The sequence below is a fragment of the Coenobita brevimanus genome, chromosome 115 (assembly GCF_032717465.1).
Source record: "Coenobita brevimanus isolate Jiangsu-jjx chromosome 115, ASM3271746v2, whole genome shotgun sequence".
NCBI lineage: Eukaryota > Metazoa > Arthropoda > Malacostraca > Decapoda > Coenobitidae > Coenobita > Coenobita brevimanus.
In genome coordinates, this window is record NC_137068.1 from 17,843,522 (window position 1) to 17,858,568 (window position 15,047).

Below are 15,047 nucleotides of genomic sequence, written 5' to 3' on the forward strand. Positions count from 1 at the left end.
CATAATTCACCCAAAATTATACCAATTATTCGGGGCGTCTAAAATTATCACTTCTCTGACAGTTGTACGTAGTTTGAATTAGTCGATTATACAGATTCTCTATTTTGACTCTGATTCTACGTTGTTTTTCATAATTCACTGATTATCAATACTAGTAATTCGAATCTATAATTTTCCACTGGTTATCTGTGCCAATTGTACGTAGTTTGAATTATTCGATTATACAGACTCTATATTTTGACTCTGCTTATATGCACATTTTCATAATTCACCGATTATCATCAATTATTCGGATCTATAATTACTGGACATTTACCTGTGCCAAGGGTATGTATGTATTTTTTATTTATCCGAATATTAGATTTCCTACACATTATTTCTGATTATTCATTTCTCTATAATTGCTTAGATTATCACTAGCAATTATTCGGATCCGTAAAATAATTCTCAGGTTATTTACGTCAGTAATACTTATTTCTTAATTATCAAAAGACCAGTCTCTATAATTTTAACTTCGATTACATGTAAACAAATTAATACTCTTCCTCTCAATTATCACTCCAAATTACTCAGATCCGTATAATTATTCACGGTTATTCGTGCCACATGTGCCCATTTTCAGTTCCCAAATTATCAGTGACATTATTCGTTATCATTTTTTACTAGTTATTACCATCAATTATTCGGGTCACTAAAATTATTCATCAGATATAACACGTCCACTATTTACTCCAATAATTATACAAGATTATTCACTTCTATAACTATACACCGCCTGCCTGAGCTTTAACTGTAACGCAGCGATTATACACCAATTAACAAAGAAATTATACAGATTATAGCGTTTAAAATTATCGCGAAATTGTCAAGATCAGAATAAATTACAACACTAAGATTATCAAGGAGATTTAGCCACAAGATTATTACAAAATTATACCAACGAGATTATCACGAAATTATAAGATTGAAATATATAGCCAAAATTATCATAAAATTATAGCAAGAAATATCATGAAACTATACCAAGAATTATCATAACAAAGCAACAATTATCACGAAGAATATCAAGAATTATCACAAACTTATACCAAGAACTCAAAGAAAAACGCAATTACCACGAAATAATTGCAAGAAATATCTGGAAACTATACGTATATCAAAAATTATATCAAGAATTATCAAGAAACTATAGCGCCAAGATGATAATTCGACAGTAAGGCTATAACTAACATTATCATCGAATTATCGCCACAGCAACAGCTATTGTGAATTATCAAGGAATTAACAAGGAATTATACGTCACGATAATTCAAGATGGCGCTCGACTTCGTTGCTGGATGTTTGGGAGGTAAGTGTGATTATTGAGTTATTAATTATTCTGGAGAGAGAGAGAGAGAGAGAGAGAGAGAGAGGCGATTTGGAAAGACCTATACAAAATTGGAGTTATTTCCTATACAAAATCAGAGTTCCCTTATTACCTAGACAAAATCGGAGTTCCCTTATTACCCAGAAAAAAATCAGTTCCCTTACTACTTTGACAAAATCAGAGTTCCCTTATTACCTTGACAAAATCGCAGTTCCCTTATTACCCAGAAAAAAATCAGTTCCCTTACTACCTAGACAGAATCAGTTCCCTTATTACCTAGACAGAATCAGAGTTCCCTTATTACCTAGACAGAATCAGAGTTCCCTTATTACCTAGACAGAATCAGAGTTCCCTTATTACCTAGACAGAATCAGAGTTCCCTTATTACCTAGACAAAATCAGAGTTCCCTTATTACCTAGACAGAATCAGAGTTCCCTTATTACCTAGACAGAATCAGAGTTCCCTTATTACCTAGACAGAATCAGAGTTCCCTTATTACCTAGACAGAATCAGAGTTCCCTTATTACCTAGACAGAATCAGAGTTCCCTTATTACCTAGACAGAATCAGAGTTCCCTTACTACCTAGACAGAATCAGAGTTCCCTTACTACCTAGACAGAATCAGAGTTCCCTTATTACCTAGACAGAATCAGAGTTCCCTTATTACCTGGAAAAATCAGTTTCCTTATTTCCTTTTTTAAACATATATCACAGTTTCTGAACATGGCCTCACAACCCCCGCCTCCACCTCACACCCTCTGTACCAACCTCCCAACCCCACAGACTGGAAAACTACCTATCTATCTGTTGCCCGACGCCCTAATCCCGCAAAGGGTGACCGCAGACAAAACGCCTCCAAATCGCTGTCACCCACCATTTGACTGCCCTCCCCTCAACTCATTCTCCCCTCCCTCATATACCTCTCAACTCCATCCCTCCACCTCATCCTCGGTCCCCCCCCCCTCTCCCTCCCTCCACTTCACCTGCATACACCCTCTTAGTCAGTCTTTCATTCTCCATTCTCTCCACATGTCCAAACCACCTCAGTGTATTTCTCCTAATTTTCTCAACCACATCCACATCCACCCCACAGCGTTCCTTCACTTCTTCATTCGTCAACCTGTCCCTCCATGTCACTCCACATGCTCCTCTCGGGTAACTCATTTCCACTGCTCTCATTCGACTTGTTCCCCTGGACAGCCGTTTAAAATATTACCGTAAGGATGTGACGAAAATGCAATAAACTACGATATTACCTGATGTAGTGGGAATACAATACGATGATACTGGATGTAGAGAGAATACAATACGATGATACTGGATGTAGAGAGAATACAATACGATAATACTGGATGTGAAGAAAATACAATACGATAATACTGGATGTAGAGAGAATACAATACGATAATACTGGATGTAGTCAAAATACAATACGATAATACTGGATGTGGAGAATATACATTACTATGATACTGGATGTAGAGAAAAAAACAATACAATACAATATTCCTGAATGTAGAGAAAATAACTACACTTGTGGTATGTTATTATCGTCTTATACAACGAACACTTGGGAATTCTGTAGTTGTATAATTGGCTGCAAATGATGGGGGTTGAGAGAGAGAGAGAGAGAGAGAGAGAGAGAGAGAGAGAGAGAGAGAGAAAGAGAGAGATACTGGATGTAGACAGTACAATGTGTTATTAATGTCTTACACAATGAATACTCGGGTATTCCTAATTATAATGGGGTTGTTACACTGAGTTACATAAATACACAGACCACACAGACCTTGCGGACCCTACGAGGTGGTCCGGCCTTAACACTAATATGCCTTAATACTAACACAGTGCATAGGAGCAGGAGAAAAGGATAGCACAGCAGAAGAGAGAGAGAGAGAGAGAGAGAGAGAGGTGGAAGTCGTTTCCAGGATAACCGAACAAAAATTTTCATTCAGGAACATACTGGCATATTTTTTTTTTTTTTTAAGTTAACCTTTCAAGTTCGGGACAACTCTAGCACTCCTCCCGCTAACGGCACGCGATTTTATTAAGCCCAGGAGTGAGTCACATGAGCCTAGGAGCATTAATGCTAATACCATTAACCCTCTAAAGTTCGAAACAAGTCTAGGAAACTTATCACCTAACGTCAAGCGATTTTATTCCGCTGGGCGTGGGTCATAGGAGCCTGAGTGGTAATACTGATCGCTTGGGAAATATACTGTAGGGTGGTCTGTAAATTTCGCTGCATTGGAAACTCATCTGGCAGTTTCTTGTGTGTTGTGGATCGGCTCAGTCTGCTGGTGTGGCGTTGGTGTGGAAGTAGTGGAAGTAGAAAATAAATAAATGATGAAGGATAGACACTGATAACGCTGGTGTATGCGTGGGTGTGACAGTGGCAAGCGATAATGAATAAATGATGAAGGATAGTCACTGATAACGCTGGTGTATGTGTGGGTGTGACAGTGGCAAGCGATAATGAATAAATGATGAAGGATAGTCACTGATAACGCTGGTGTATGCGTGGGTGTGACAGTGGCAAGAGATAATGAATAAATGATGAAGGATAGACACTGATAACGCTGGTGTATGCGTGGGTGTGACAGTGGCAAGAGATAATGAATAAATGAAGCAGGACTGGCACTGATAAAGGTGCCCCCCACACACAAGAAATCGTCGAGGGAGTGGAAAAGGCGTATTACATATGGACCACCTTGCATCAGAGCCATGGCAACTGGCAGAGCAAATTTCTTGCTGCATACACCAAACGAGTCAGACCAGTTCTGTAAACACATCTTCCCCACCCCCCCTCCCCCTCTCTCAACAACTTTCCATCACTAAAACTTTCCGTGGTCTAGGCCATTCTAATAAAGATTTTTCTGCTCTCGAAGTCAAAGCAAAGTAAGTCACTTAAAAATACGTTGTTGCAAAAAGACCCTATCATCACCACGTCTATTAATAAGTTTTCTTATAAAGAAATAGACTACGAATTTAAATTGTACGTGTTGCAGGTTTGTTGACAGTCATTTTCCCGAGCCCATTCTTCTGTGCTCCTTGCTGCAGGAAATAACCCTTCACCTCGCTTCCACATTGTCTCCCAGAATGACTGACTCCCATCTCGCATTCAAAAGCAGAGGAATCAGGGGAATCTTAAGCAGGAAGGCATACTGTATAAGTTGTTGTGCTTATCTTTGAGTGGGAAGGCACACTGATTATGCTTCTCAGATAAGGCTTACATAGGCTACGTTACATGGTTTTCATAATATTAAAGAGACTTTTATTTACAGTTATCAGTTAAAGATAATATATCAAGAAATTATGAACACAGTTATCAGTGATGGAAAAAAGATTACGACGATATCCTTCCGCCTGTAATATTTAAAATGTAGGATATCTAAAGCGAATGCGAATTCGCGCCTCAAGTATTTGATGTTTGCACTACTACCCCCACTACCCCAGGACCGATCTTCAGCACCAAGGCCTGGTGCATCGCAGCATCCTAACTACTAAACACCTAAATCATTCGGTTCCGATACTGTCTCGCTTCAGTGTATTAGGGACTCTCTTCTTATCACTGCCTATCATTTAATCATCCTAACTAACACCTGTATAGTCACCGATAGCTTCCCCACATCATGGAGGCACGCTAGTCATCCCCCTTCATAAAAATGGAGGTATTAATGATGTAACTACGGACCCGTCTCACTTCTACCAATCCTTTCCAAAATTATCGAAAGAAAATCGTCACGAATCAACTGACAGCATTCCTTGAATCACATAATTTCTAATATTCAACACGGATTCCGACCGAAATTATTTACCGGGACAACTCTCACAGAAGTCACTGACAAAATCTACTGCATAACGAACAGTGATAACAAATGCATATCTCTACTCATGCACTCGATAGCATCTGCCACAACATTCTCTTTAAATAGCTGAATAACATCGATGTTGATACAAAATTCTATAATTACTTAAACCAAGGAACCCAGTCATTTCGTCTGGACAATGCAGTCTCCTCAAAGGCAACGCATGGTGTCCCTCATGGCTCAACATTGGTCCAGACTGTTTACCTGGTTGTACCCTAGTGAAACATGCTGATGACACTCCGTTCCTTCACAGCGGTGCACTACATGAACTAAATGACCTAACCCAAAAGAGGAACAGAAACAGGCTATACTTTCTTGATAAGAGTCTCTTGATGAACACTACTGACAATGTATCTTGACAGGGATACGACAACTATATTAAAAAATACCAAAAAATACCACCATTAACTATGATCAAAACGCAATCCAACCAGCCAGTCGTAAAAAGAAAAAAATAAAACTACTGTACACATATCACTGAAGTAGGAAAGTGGGAGCTGTAATATATGTTAACACAGTAAAATATTGCTATAAGAAACTCGTATAATAATGGAACAGTGATTTGTATTAAATATTCCTGGCTACTGTAATATCATCGGAGATAGAGCTAGTAATATTGTGCTAAAGTTCCCCGGAATTAAGGATTTTTGCTGCAAGAATTGCAGATGGAAAAGCCAGAAAGTATGATCACGTTAGTCTTATATTCAAAGTCCTGAAAGGGGCTAAAAATAAAGCACAAAATAGCTTTCAACAGGTGTAGCAATCTTCAAGAACCTGAATAACCATCACCCAGAATACCTACTGTCTCTTCCAACTGTAAATAATGTGACTTGTGAAAAGGCAGCAAAACAACCTATTAGCCTAGAGCAGACAGACTCGGGAAGCCAGGGGTCTTCCTGTAAGGGAGCCAAAATTATGCACTGAACTCCCGCTGTGCGAGAGGGAAAACAATACCTATGAGTATTCAAGACAAAACTGAAGCAACATAATAATGTTAACTTATACTCTGAACTTCTAATGCATTCAAAAATTTGACCTCAGAAAAATTATCATGTCCAGTGTATAACATATCCATCCGAGCAGTCGCTTATTAATGATTTGTAACAATACCTACTGCAGGTGGAAATCAACATTTTTGTAATTCTCTCTCTCTCTCTCTCTCTCTCTCTCTCTCTCTCTCTCTCTCTCTCTCTCTCTCTCTCTCTCTCTCCGGACCCACCAGCATCCTCGCAGTAACAATCTCCCTCTCATAAACTGTGAACAAGTTTAGTCCTCCAAGGTGAGATCCTTGTGATAAAATTGGAGAGTTCGACACGCACGCCATTTTGCCATTCATTCTTCACTAACCTACCATACATACCTAACCTAACCCCACCAACCTAATCCGACTAACGAAAATTCTAACAACGTAACCTCTTCTGTACTTAAAAGCAAATAGCGTCGGTCGTTGGAGTCGAAACACTGGGGGAGACGAATGATATACAAACAAACCCCCTCAGGTGAAAAATACCGCGAGGGAAACTATCACACAAATTAGGCATTCCACGTAAAGTCTTTAATATTAACTGATAAAAATGGACAGAGATAAAACTCCTAATCAAAGATTACATGAACAGCTGCGTAGAGGTATAACAAAAACCAACAGAGTTAATTATTTAGTACATACCTAGAGAGGTCGAACGAGTCAGCATCCACTCTCCTGATGCTCTCGTTTCTGGGTAAGGAAAATTCCATAATCAGTTGGCAAGATTAACTTTCACGAATCTCCGACAATAGTAAAACTAGGTACAAACTATGCACAACAGGAAAAGGCAAAAAAAAATCTACTTTAATCTTACGTACCAGGAAATCGTAAAATAGTTGCAAAACCATAAAAAGGATTGCAAATTATAGGGAAAGCTGTCAACTCTACCTGATAGTGTTATGGCGCGCACCTATTGGTTGGCACCTGGGCGGGGCGAACTGTGATTGGCTGAGCGTGTGGGCTGGGCTCTCATCACGTGGTACTCTATATTTACAAACTTCCCTATACGTAACATTGCTTAAATCGCTTGTTTGTTTGTTTGTTTGTATGTTTTTCATGCATATAGGTTACCAACCATTTCACGTCCAGAGTGAATGCATCAGCAGTAAAATGTGAAACCAAAACGATAACACAAGAAACTGTTACAGGGACAGGTAAACACGGCAAAAATATTTATAAATACCTCTGATCCCCATGAGCAAGGAAAGTACTCAATGCCCAGAACCTAACTTACGCCTTCACGTGGTGGCACCGACATGACCGAACGGAGAAGATGCCCTATTACACACACGTCTCAACTTCCTCCCAGATCCGTGAAATGCATTTCAGCTTAAGCCTGTAGTCCACTGGGTTCACCTTTCAGATGAGCCTAGGTGGGGTTACTACAGTACTACTACTACTATTACTATACTCAGTTTTTTTTTTTTTTTTTTTTTTTTTATTGAGACGAAGGTGCACTTGACAGGTTGGTGATGATTGGCTATAGTACTTCATAATCTCTACTCATTGACATTATTCATTGACAACATATATCTGAGGGGGAAATTTGGGCTAATAAATGTTATTCTGACATGTTACATTCAGCCTATCATCACCAACCTGCTAAGTGTATCTTCGCCTCAATAAAAAAAACTGAGTTCTGTTTTTCTTTTCCTCTTTCTTCTTCTACTACAGCCACTACTGCTACTACCATTTTTTCTTCTTCTGCTACTACTTCTACTACTGCTACTACTATTGAATAACAACGATAACAATCATATAATAATTACTATAACAAGAAGTTAGGCCACTCACAGAGCGCATAACTCCGCCACAGCTCAGCTCAGCTCACCAAAATTTAATAAAACTTTTCTGGTCCATGACCCACATATCCACAATATTTCATTGAAATCCATGAACAACTTTTTGAGACATCTTGGACAGACAAACTGGGTGGAATACATAACCTTCAACTTTCGTTGGCGGAGGTAGCAACAACCACAGACCACCAGCCGCTTGCTGGTAATAACACACACACACACACGTGCACGACAAGCACACACACGTGACCTACAACCACACACACACACACACACACGTGACCTACAACCACACACACACACACGTGACCTACAACCACACACACACACACGTGACCTACAACCACACACACACACACGTGACCTACAACCACACACACACACACGTGCCCTACAACTACACACACATACGCCCTTTAAACAAACCACTTACAGCATGCTACCAGTTTTTAAGGGGCATGCTGTAGATATCACAGGTTTCGTTACGCCTCTTCCTTGGCGATTTATTTCTCATATTACATCTTTTTATTGAATATTATATTATCTACGAAATTTCCCACGGCATAGAAGGTCCGGAAAATCGCTTCCTTGATTTATTTTGCAAACTACTCGTATCTTTTTTATTCTCCTTTAATCTCTCTCTCTCTCTCTCTCTCTCTCTCTCTCTCTCTCTCTCTCTCTCTCTCTCTCTCTCTCTCTCTCTCTCTCTCTCTCTCACATACACATGCTAGGGATAAGTCTAGTACTCAATTCCCGCTACGCCTGATGATTTTATTCAGCAAAGAGTCATGGAAGCCTTAGTGCTGATAGTCACCTTTAACCCTTTCATGGTAGGAAGCACTCTAGGACCCAAGTCTGGTTAACCTCAGAGTCTTTAGTTTGTCATTCTGTGGTGGTAAGAGTGCTCGGAGAAGTGGCCTTGTTTTAAAGCATGTGAGTTCGATCCAAAGCTAGGAAAAGGAGCAGCCAAGTGATCTGAAGTTCATGAAAGCTGGCTATTCGTTTCTAACTTTTCTGATCTTCCACAAAATCCATCGACTTATTAAATCACCCCCGGTACTACCATTACGTCAGTCCTCCATTATATTCCCAGCTTGTATTCAGTATGGACAGTGGGTATTGGTGCCCAAGTAGTGATGAGTGAATGGCAGTAAGGATGGATAGGGGTGGGCCTGGTGACCGCTCAGTAATTCACCTTCTTCCTCCACTCCCCTCCCCCTTCTCTTCAACAACTACTCCTTCTCTCCCTCCACTCCCCTTCCTCTCCTGCTCAACCACTACTCCCTCTCTCCCTCCACTCCCCTCCATTCCCTCCTCAACCATTCCTCCTCCTCCCTCCACTCCTCTTCCTCTCCTTCTCAACCACTAATTCCTCTCTCCCTCCACTCCTCTTCCTCTCCTGCTCAACCACTAATCCTTCTCTCTCCACTCCCCTTCCCCTCCTCCTTCCAACCTCTCACGGCCCCCACCAACCTTCTCCCCCTTTTCACCCTCTCCTTCCCTCCATTATCCATCCTTATTCCCTCTCCACTCCCCCTCCTCTTCCTCCCCCCCTTCCCTCCACTCCTCTTCCTCCCCACCCCCTTTCCTCCCCTCCACTTCCTCCCCCCTTCCCTCCCCTCCTCTTCCTCCCCCCTTCCCTCCTCTCCTCTTCCTCCTCCCCTTCCCTCCCCTCCTGCCCCCATCGTCGCGCCATGGCCCTGCAGCGCCTCGGACAGGTTTCATTAACTAGCAGCCACACACCGTCTTTAACAATCCTTTGCCGCACCATGGCCGGGTTTTTGTAGGGATGGTGAGGGGCTACATTCAGGAGATCGGATTCGCCTTGGCTCGGCAGGTCTTGTAACACCTCTGTGCAGGGGAGCCACGCCTTCACGTGGTGGCACCGATATAACCGAGCGGAGGAGTTGCCAGGCTATACAAACGCCTCCCATCCCCATCCCTGTCCCTCGAGGGAAGGGTGGCGGACTACAGCAGATGAACTTGGGGCAACAACAACAACAACGACAACTACTACTACAACTACTATACTACTACTACTACTACTACTACTAATAATAATAATAATAATAATAATAATAATAACAATTCTTTCATCATTCATCATCCAATCCTACATTGCCCCATGAGAAGCGTAGGAGCCCGGGGCTTGGCAAGCTGGTCCTGACATTTAAGATGAGAGTGACTAGCCTGACTCATCCCTAAGTGGCATTACATGAGCAATAAACCCCAACCATCCCTTGGATATAAACCTTCACCGGCTCAATCCGACTAGAGCGCCGTAATTACTAAACCACCAGGCGCCAAAATCTGGTTATATGGTTACCACCCAGCGTAGTAAATGGTTTCCTGGTGTACAGGAAACCATTTGGCTTGTCATTCAGTGTAGAGTCACCCACAGGCAGAAGAAGAGGAAAGAATGAAGGAAAGAAAGACAGAAGAGGGAGTGTAAAGTCACCCGTAGGCAGATGGACGAGGAAAGAATGAAGGAAAGAAAGACAGACGAGGATGGAAGGAAAGAGAGATGGAGGAGAGGAAAGGGCAGATACCCGAGAGCAGCACTACAAAGAATGAGTCGATGGTGAGCGCCCCCACTTACCACAATAAATAATAATAATAATAATAATAATAATAATAATAATAATAATAATAATAATAATAACCTCTACAGTTCGGAAATCCCTCCTAAGCTTAATAAAATCGTCTGACAGTAGGAAGCATTAAAGAAGAGAAAATCGACATGGAAATCAGAGGGTTAAGAGGAGAAAAAAGTCATAAGAAAGTAGTTAATGTGCCTAAGTCTGCCTGTAGTCCAATCATTTTAAGTTGGCTGAGATTTTCGTCCTTTTGCAGCTTATTTCCCGTAGCTCAGTGGCAGGGTAGGGCACTGCTACGACTCTACACTCATTCATAGCACTTCTTCGTGACTAGCGCCATATCTACTGTAACACCTCAGCATTCAAGATATATGGCAATTCTAGGTCAATTTAAAGTGAACAGACTAAAGTGTTTGTGAACTGGCCATATTAGATCAAAAGGATGGAGTGCACGCTAAATTGTTGTCATCCTGCAGTTCACCATCCTCCTTTTGGCAGATAGAGAGCGAGCTGAGGAAAGTTTGTATAACCGGGCAGGGGATCCGCTCCATTACACCTGTGCCACCACATGAAGGCGTCCCTTTCCGGTAATTAATGGCCATAAGAAAAGAAAAAAAAGAGAGAGAGAGAGAGAGACTGAACGTGATCAAAAAGGAACTTCATTGCTCTGACAGTGTTGACTCACTCTGTGTGTGTGTGTGTGTGTGTGTGTGTGTGTGTGTGTGTGTGTGTGTGTGTGTGTGTGTGTGTGTGTGTGTGTGTGTGTGTGTGTGTGTGTGTGTGTGTGTGTGTGTGTGTGTGTGTGTGTGTGTGTGTGTTTGGGATTACCTAACACATCTTCCCCAGAGATTTATTCTACACTCAATACGTCAATATCCTCTTGTTAGTTATTTATATCTTTTAACAGCAACATATAATTAACATACAAGAGAATATCAAGGTTTAATATGCAAAATAAATCACTAAAGCACATGTGTTACGAAGCCTCCTACGCCACCTAGAGTATTCAAAGGTCTGCTGGGACTGGATGGAACGGGCTAAAGGTTAGTGGAGAAAGATGAATAAAATCGCTCGGCGCAGCAAGATTAATCAAATATCACGGAAGAATAAGTAAGGCGCAGAGAGAGAGAGAGAGAGAGAGAGAGTACAACATTCACACGGTTTCTTGATGCCGCACACTAATTTTTGATCATTAGTGATAGACTATGGTTTTCGCCACGAAAGGTCCACTATCGATATACTCAATCTCCTGACTCATACCATGCATCAGTCAATTGACCAACATAGCGAAACTCATGCAACAGCCCTTGATATTTCTAAAGCTTTTAACAGAGTATGGCACCGTTCCCTGCTGTCTAAACTCCCTTGCTATGTACTTTCATCTTTTGTTCCTCTGATTTCCTCATATCTCAGCGACAAAAAGTTAAAAATAGATGATGTATATTCCAATTTCAATTCAATTAATGCCGGCATACCACAAAGATCAGTTCTGGCTACAGCCCTATTCCTACTTCATATTTATGATCTCTTATCTGTCACCCATAATTCCATCCATTCATATGCAGATGACTCAACACTTCACAGTTCATTCATACCTCAACACCCATTCACAAAGTCTAATATCTCTAACTCACAACTCAGTACAGCAATCTCCATGAATCAAGACTTATTTTAATATCACTGAATGGGGACAAAATAATAATATTGTCCCATTTAATGCTAGTAACACCAGATATATATAATTTACTAATAGACAGATGTTGCCTGATTCCTATATTACCTTCAATGCTATTAAAATTCTTATATCTAAAAGTACTGAAATTCTCAGTGTTACACTTAATGCCCTCAGCTGGACCTCTTATGTCTGTCACTTGCTAAAACCGCCTCAAAGAAACTTGGATTATTGTACAGAGTCCGTAACTTCTTCACTGACGAGAAGTTAGCTATAATTTATAAGAGTCACCTGCACTCTCAGCTTGAATATTGCTCACCCTTGTGGAGTGGATGTGGAGAGGTTGCACTAAAACAAACTACACAAAATTCAGAACAAGACTACCAGAATTATTAATAACCCTACTATTACAAATAAACTACCTGCCCTACAACTAAGAAGGAATGTTGCCTCCCTTGCATTGTTTTACAGATATTTTTATGGCAAATGCTCAGAAGAAGTAGCATCCATTGTGTCACCTCTCCATGCCTTCCCCCACGCTACACGGGCATCTGGTAGCGCTCATGACTGGACCGTCACATTGCTATATTGCAGAACTTCTGCCTATCAGAATTCTTTTATTCCCCGAACTGCGTCACTTTGGAACTCACTTCCACCAGAGTGGTTTCCCCCCAAACTTCAACCAACGGCTGCTCAAGTCCAACTGTTATAGATTTTTTATGAATGGAGGGCGCCAGTAACTTGGTGCATGGATTATTATTATTTTTTTAATAATCAATTTTTCCTTCCTCTGTTCTGTGATTAAAAAAAAAACTAAACGCAACAGGCCCAGCATGATACGGAAATAGGTGAAATAGGGCTATGGCATTTGTGGGTACGTATTAGGCCAACCTGCTAGCCTTGTCTTATCCCTCAGGCGTATATTTCAACATCATCTTTAGTGGTGTGTTACTTCCTGGTTGGTTAGGTGTGTGTGTGTGTGTGTGTGTGTGTGTGTGTGTGTGTGTGTGTGTGAGAGAGAGAGAGAGAGAGAGAGGGAGAGACAGACAGACAGACAGACAGACAGACAGACAGAAAAGGGGGGGGAAGCAAGGAGAGATAAAATAAAGACTGAGAGAGGGAAAAAGTAAGAAGGATAGAGAGATGAATAGAGGGAAACGAGGGATAGGAGAGAGAAAGGCAGGGGCAGGGAGGAAGGGAAAACCGTACAGGAGTAGGATGAGGTGGAAAGAAAGGGTAGTGGAGGGAGGAAAGGAAAGGTGAAAAAGCGAAAGGGAAAGGAAATATAAAAGGGTATTATTAGACTAAGAGAATACGACAAGGATAGCGAAAAAGAAAAAAAAAAAGTTTGGTGATTGCAAGAAAAAAGTTATCGTATACATTATGGGGTTAAGTGGCTCGCCTATCAGTAATAATAAATTCAGTCTCTCTCTCTCTCTCTCTCTCTCTCTCTCTCTCTCTCTCTCTCTCTCTCTCTCTAATGCATGGACGAAACCACAAGACCAGTAGTTCGAAAACTGTTCCCACCAAAAAGAAAACACATACAAAAGAGCCACACATAAGATCCGTTCATTTCGAGATGCTTGGATGCACTGCGTTTAAAAGACTGGAGGTCATAGGCAGGAGGAAATACTGACAGATTTCATTAAAAAATCTTTAGCCAAATCGCCCCTGACGCTAAACCACTCTACTGGCTGTATATTTCTTTTTTTCTTCAAATGAAAGGTCCCGTATCCTATGTATCATTTTTGTTAATCTTCTCTTCACATTCTCTAAGGAAGCTATGTTCATTACAAAACTGCACCACATCATCTAAGTACAGCCTTACTGGAGCAAAATAAAGCTGTAATATTATTTTCTGCTCACGTCACCCAAGTGTTGTCTTCTTAAAGGAAGTTAAAAATGCAATACAAACTCTTGTCCTGTTACTCACATTTACAAATACATAAATCGCACGACCTTTTTGTCTATATTTCGTACACTGATACATTGTTACGTCTTAGTTTAAGGTCTTTGCTAATCATTACGCTTACATCCTTTCACACTCTGCTTTAATGCTTTCTCTAGTATCTAATTTGTATTTAGTGTCTCAGAGGGGCTTCCTTACATTAAGAACTCGTACTTTATGTACATTAAATTTCATCTGATAGTGGCTTATGCAAAGGGAATCATGTAAATAATGTTAATGTGTACAGTGTAGACTTCAGCTGCTGTTTCCCTGTATTAGATGAAGGAATTTTGCTGTGTGGGAATTATGATGAGTGCCGGGGTGGGGTCAAGGGCATATGCAATGGGACTCATGTAAAAGACGTTCAGATATATAATACAGACTTCAGTGGTGGCTTCCTTCTAGTATATAAGGAAGTTCTGCTATTTAGGAGATATGATGAATGCTTAGGGTGAGACGAAGGTTAAATCCATTTCTAAATTCAGACGTGGCTAAAATGCTCGCGAGGTCAGAGAATTTCTACCTTCCTGACAATGACAGTATTCACCACTCACGAAAAGAGAAAAGTGTATACTGCCTGTGTAAGAAATGTGATGCTGTACGGCACTGAAATGTGGCCAGTAAAGGATGAGGATGTTAACAGGCTGGAGCAAACTGAAATGGGATCGTAACAGTAATGATAAATAGCAGTGAAGGAACAGTTTGACGTAAAGTGTATTATGACGCGATGCCAACTGGATGACTGAGATGGTTCGGGTACGTGGAGAGAAT

At 40.9% G+C, this 15,047-nt stretch overlaps 2 protein-coding genes across 2 annotated transcripts in view; one reads left to right on the forward strand and one right to left on the reverse strand.

The window, feature by feature from the left end:
* LOC145418640 (bifunctional protein GlmU-like) overlaps nucleotides 1-6,932 on the reverse strand; it is a 76,834-nt gene extending 69,902 nt beyond the window's left edge. Inside the window, exon 1 of the mRNA XM_080287002.1 lies at nucleotides 6,903-6,932. The gene's annotated coding sequence lies outside the window, so the exon portion shown is untranslated. The remainder of the gene's footprint in view (nucleotides 1-6,902) is intronic.
* Nucleotides 1,315-15,047, forward strand: part of LOC145418557 (mitochondrial basic amino acids transporter-like) — a 59,177-nt gene continuing 45,444 nt past the window's right edge. The window contains exon 1 of the mRNA XM_080286926.1: nucleotides 1,315-1,348. Coding sequence (XP_080143052.1) covers nucleotides 1,315-1,348 — 34 coding nt within the window. The remainder of the gene's footprint in view (nucleotides 1,349-15,047) is intronic.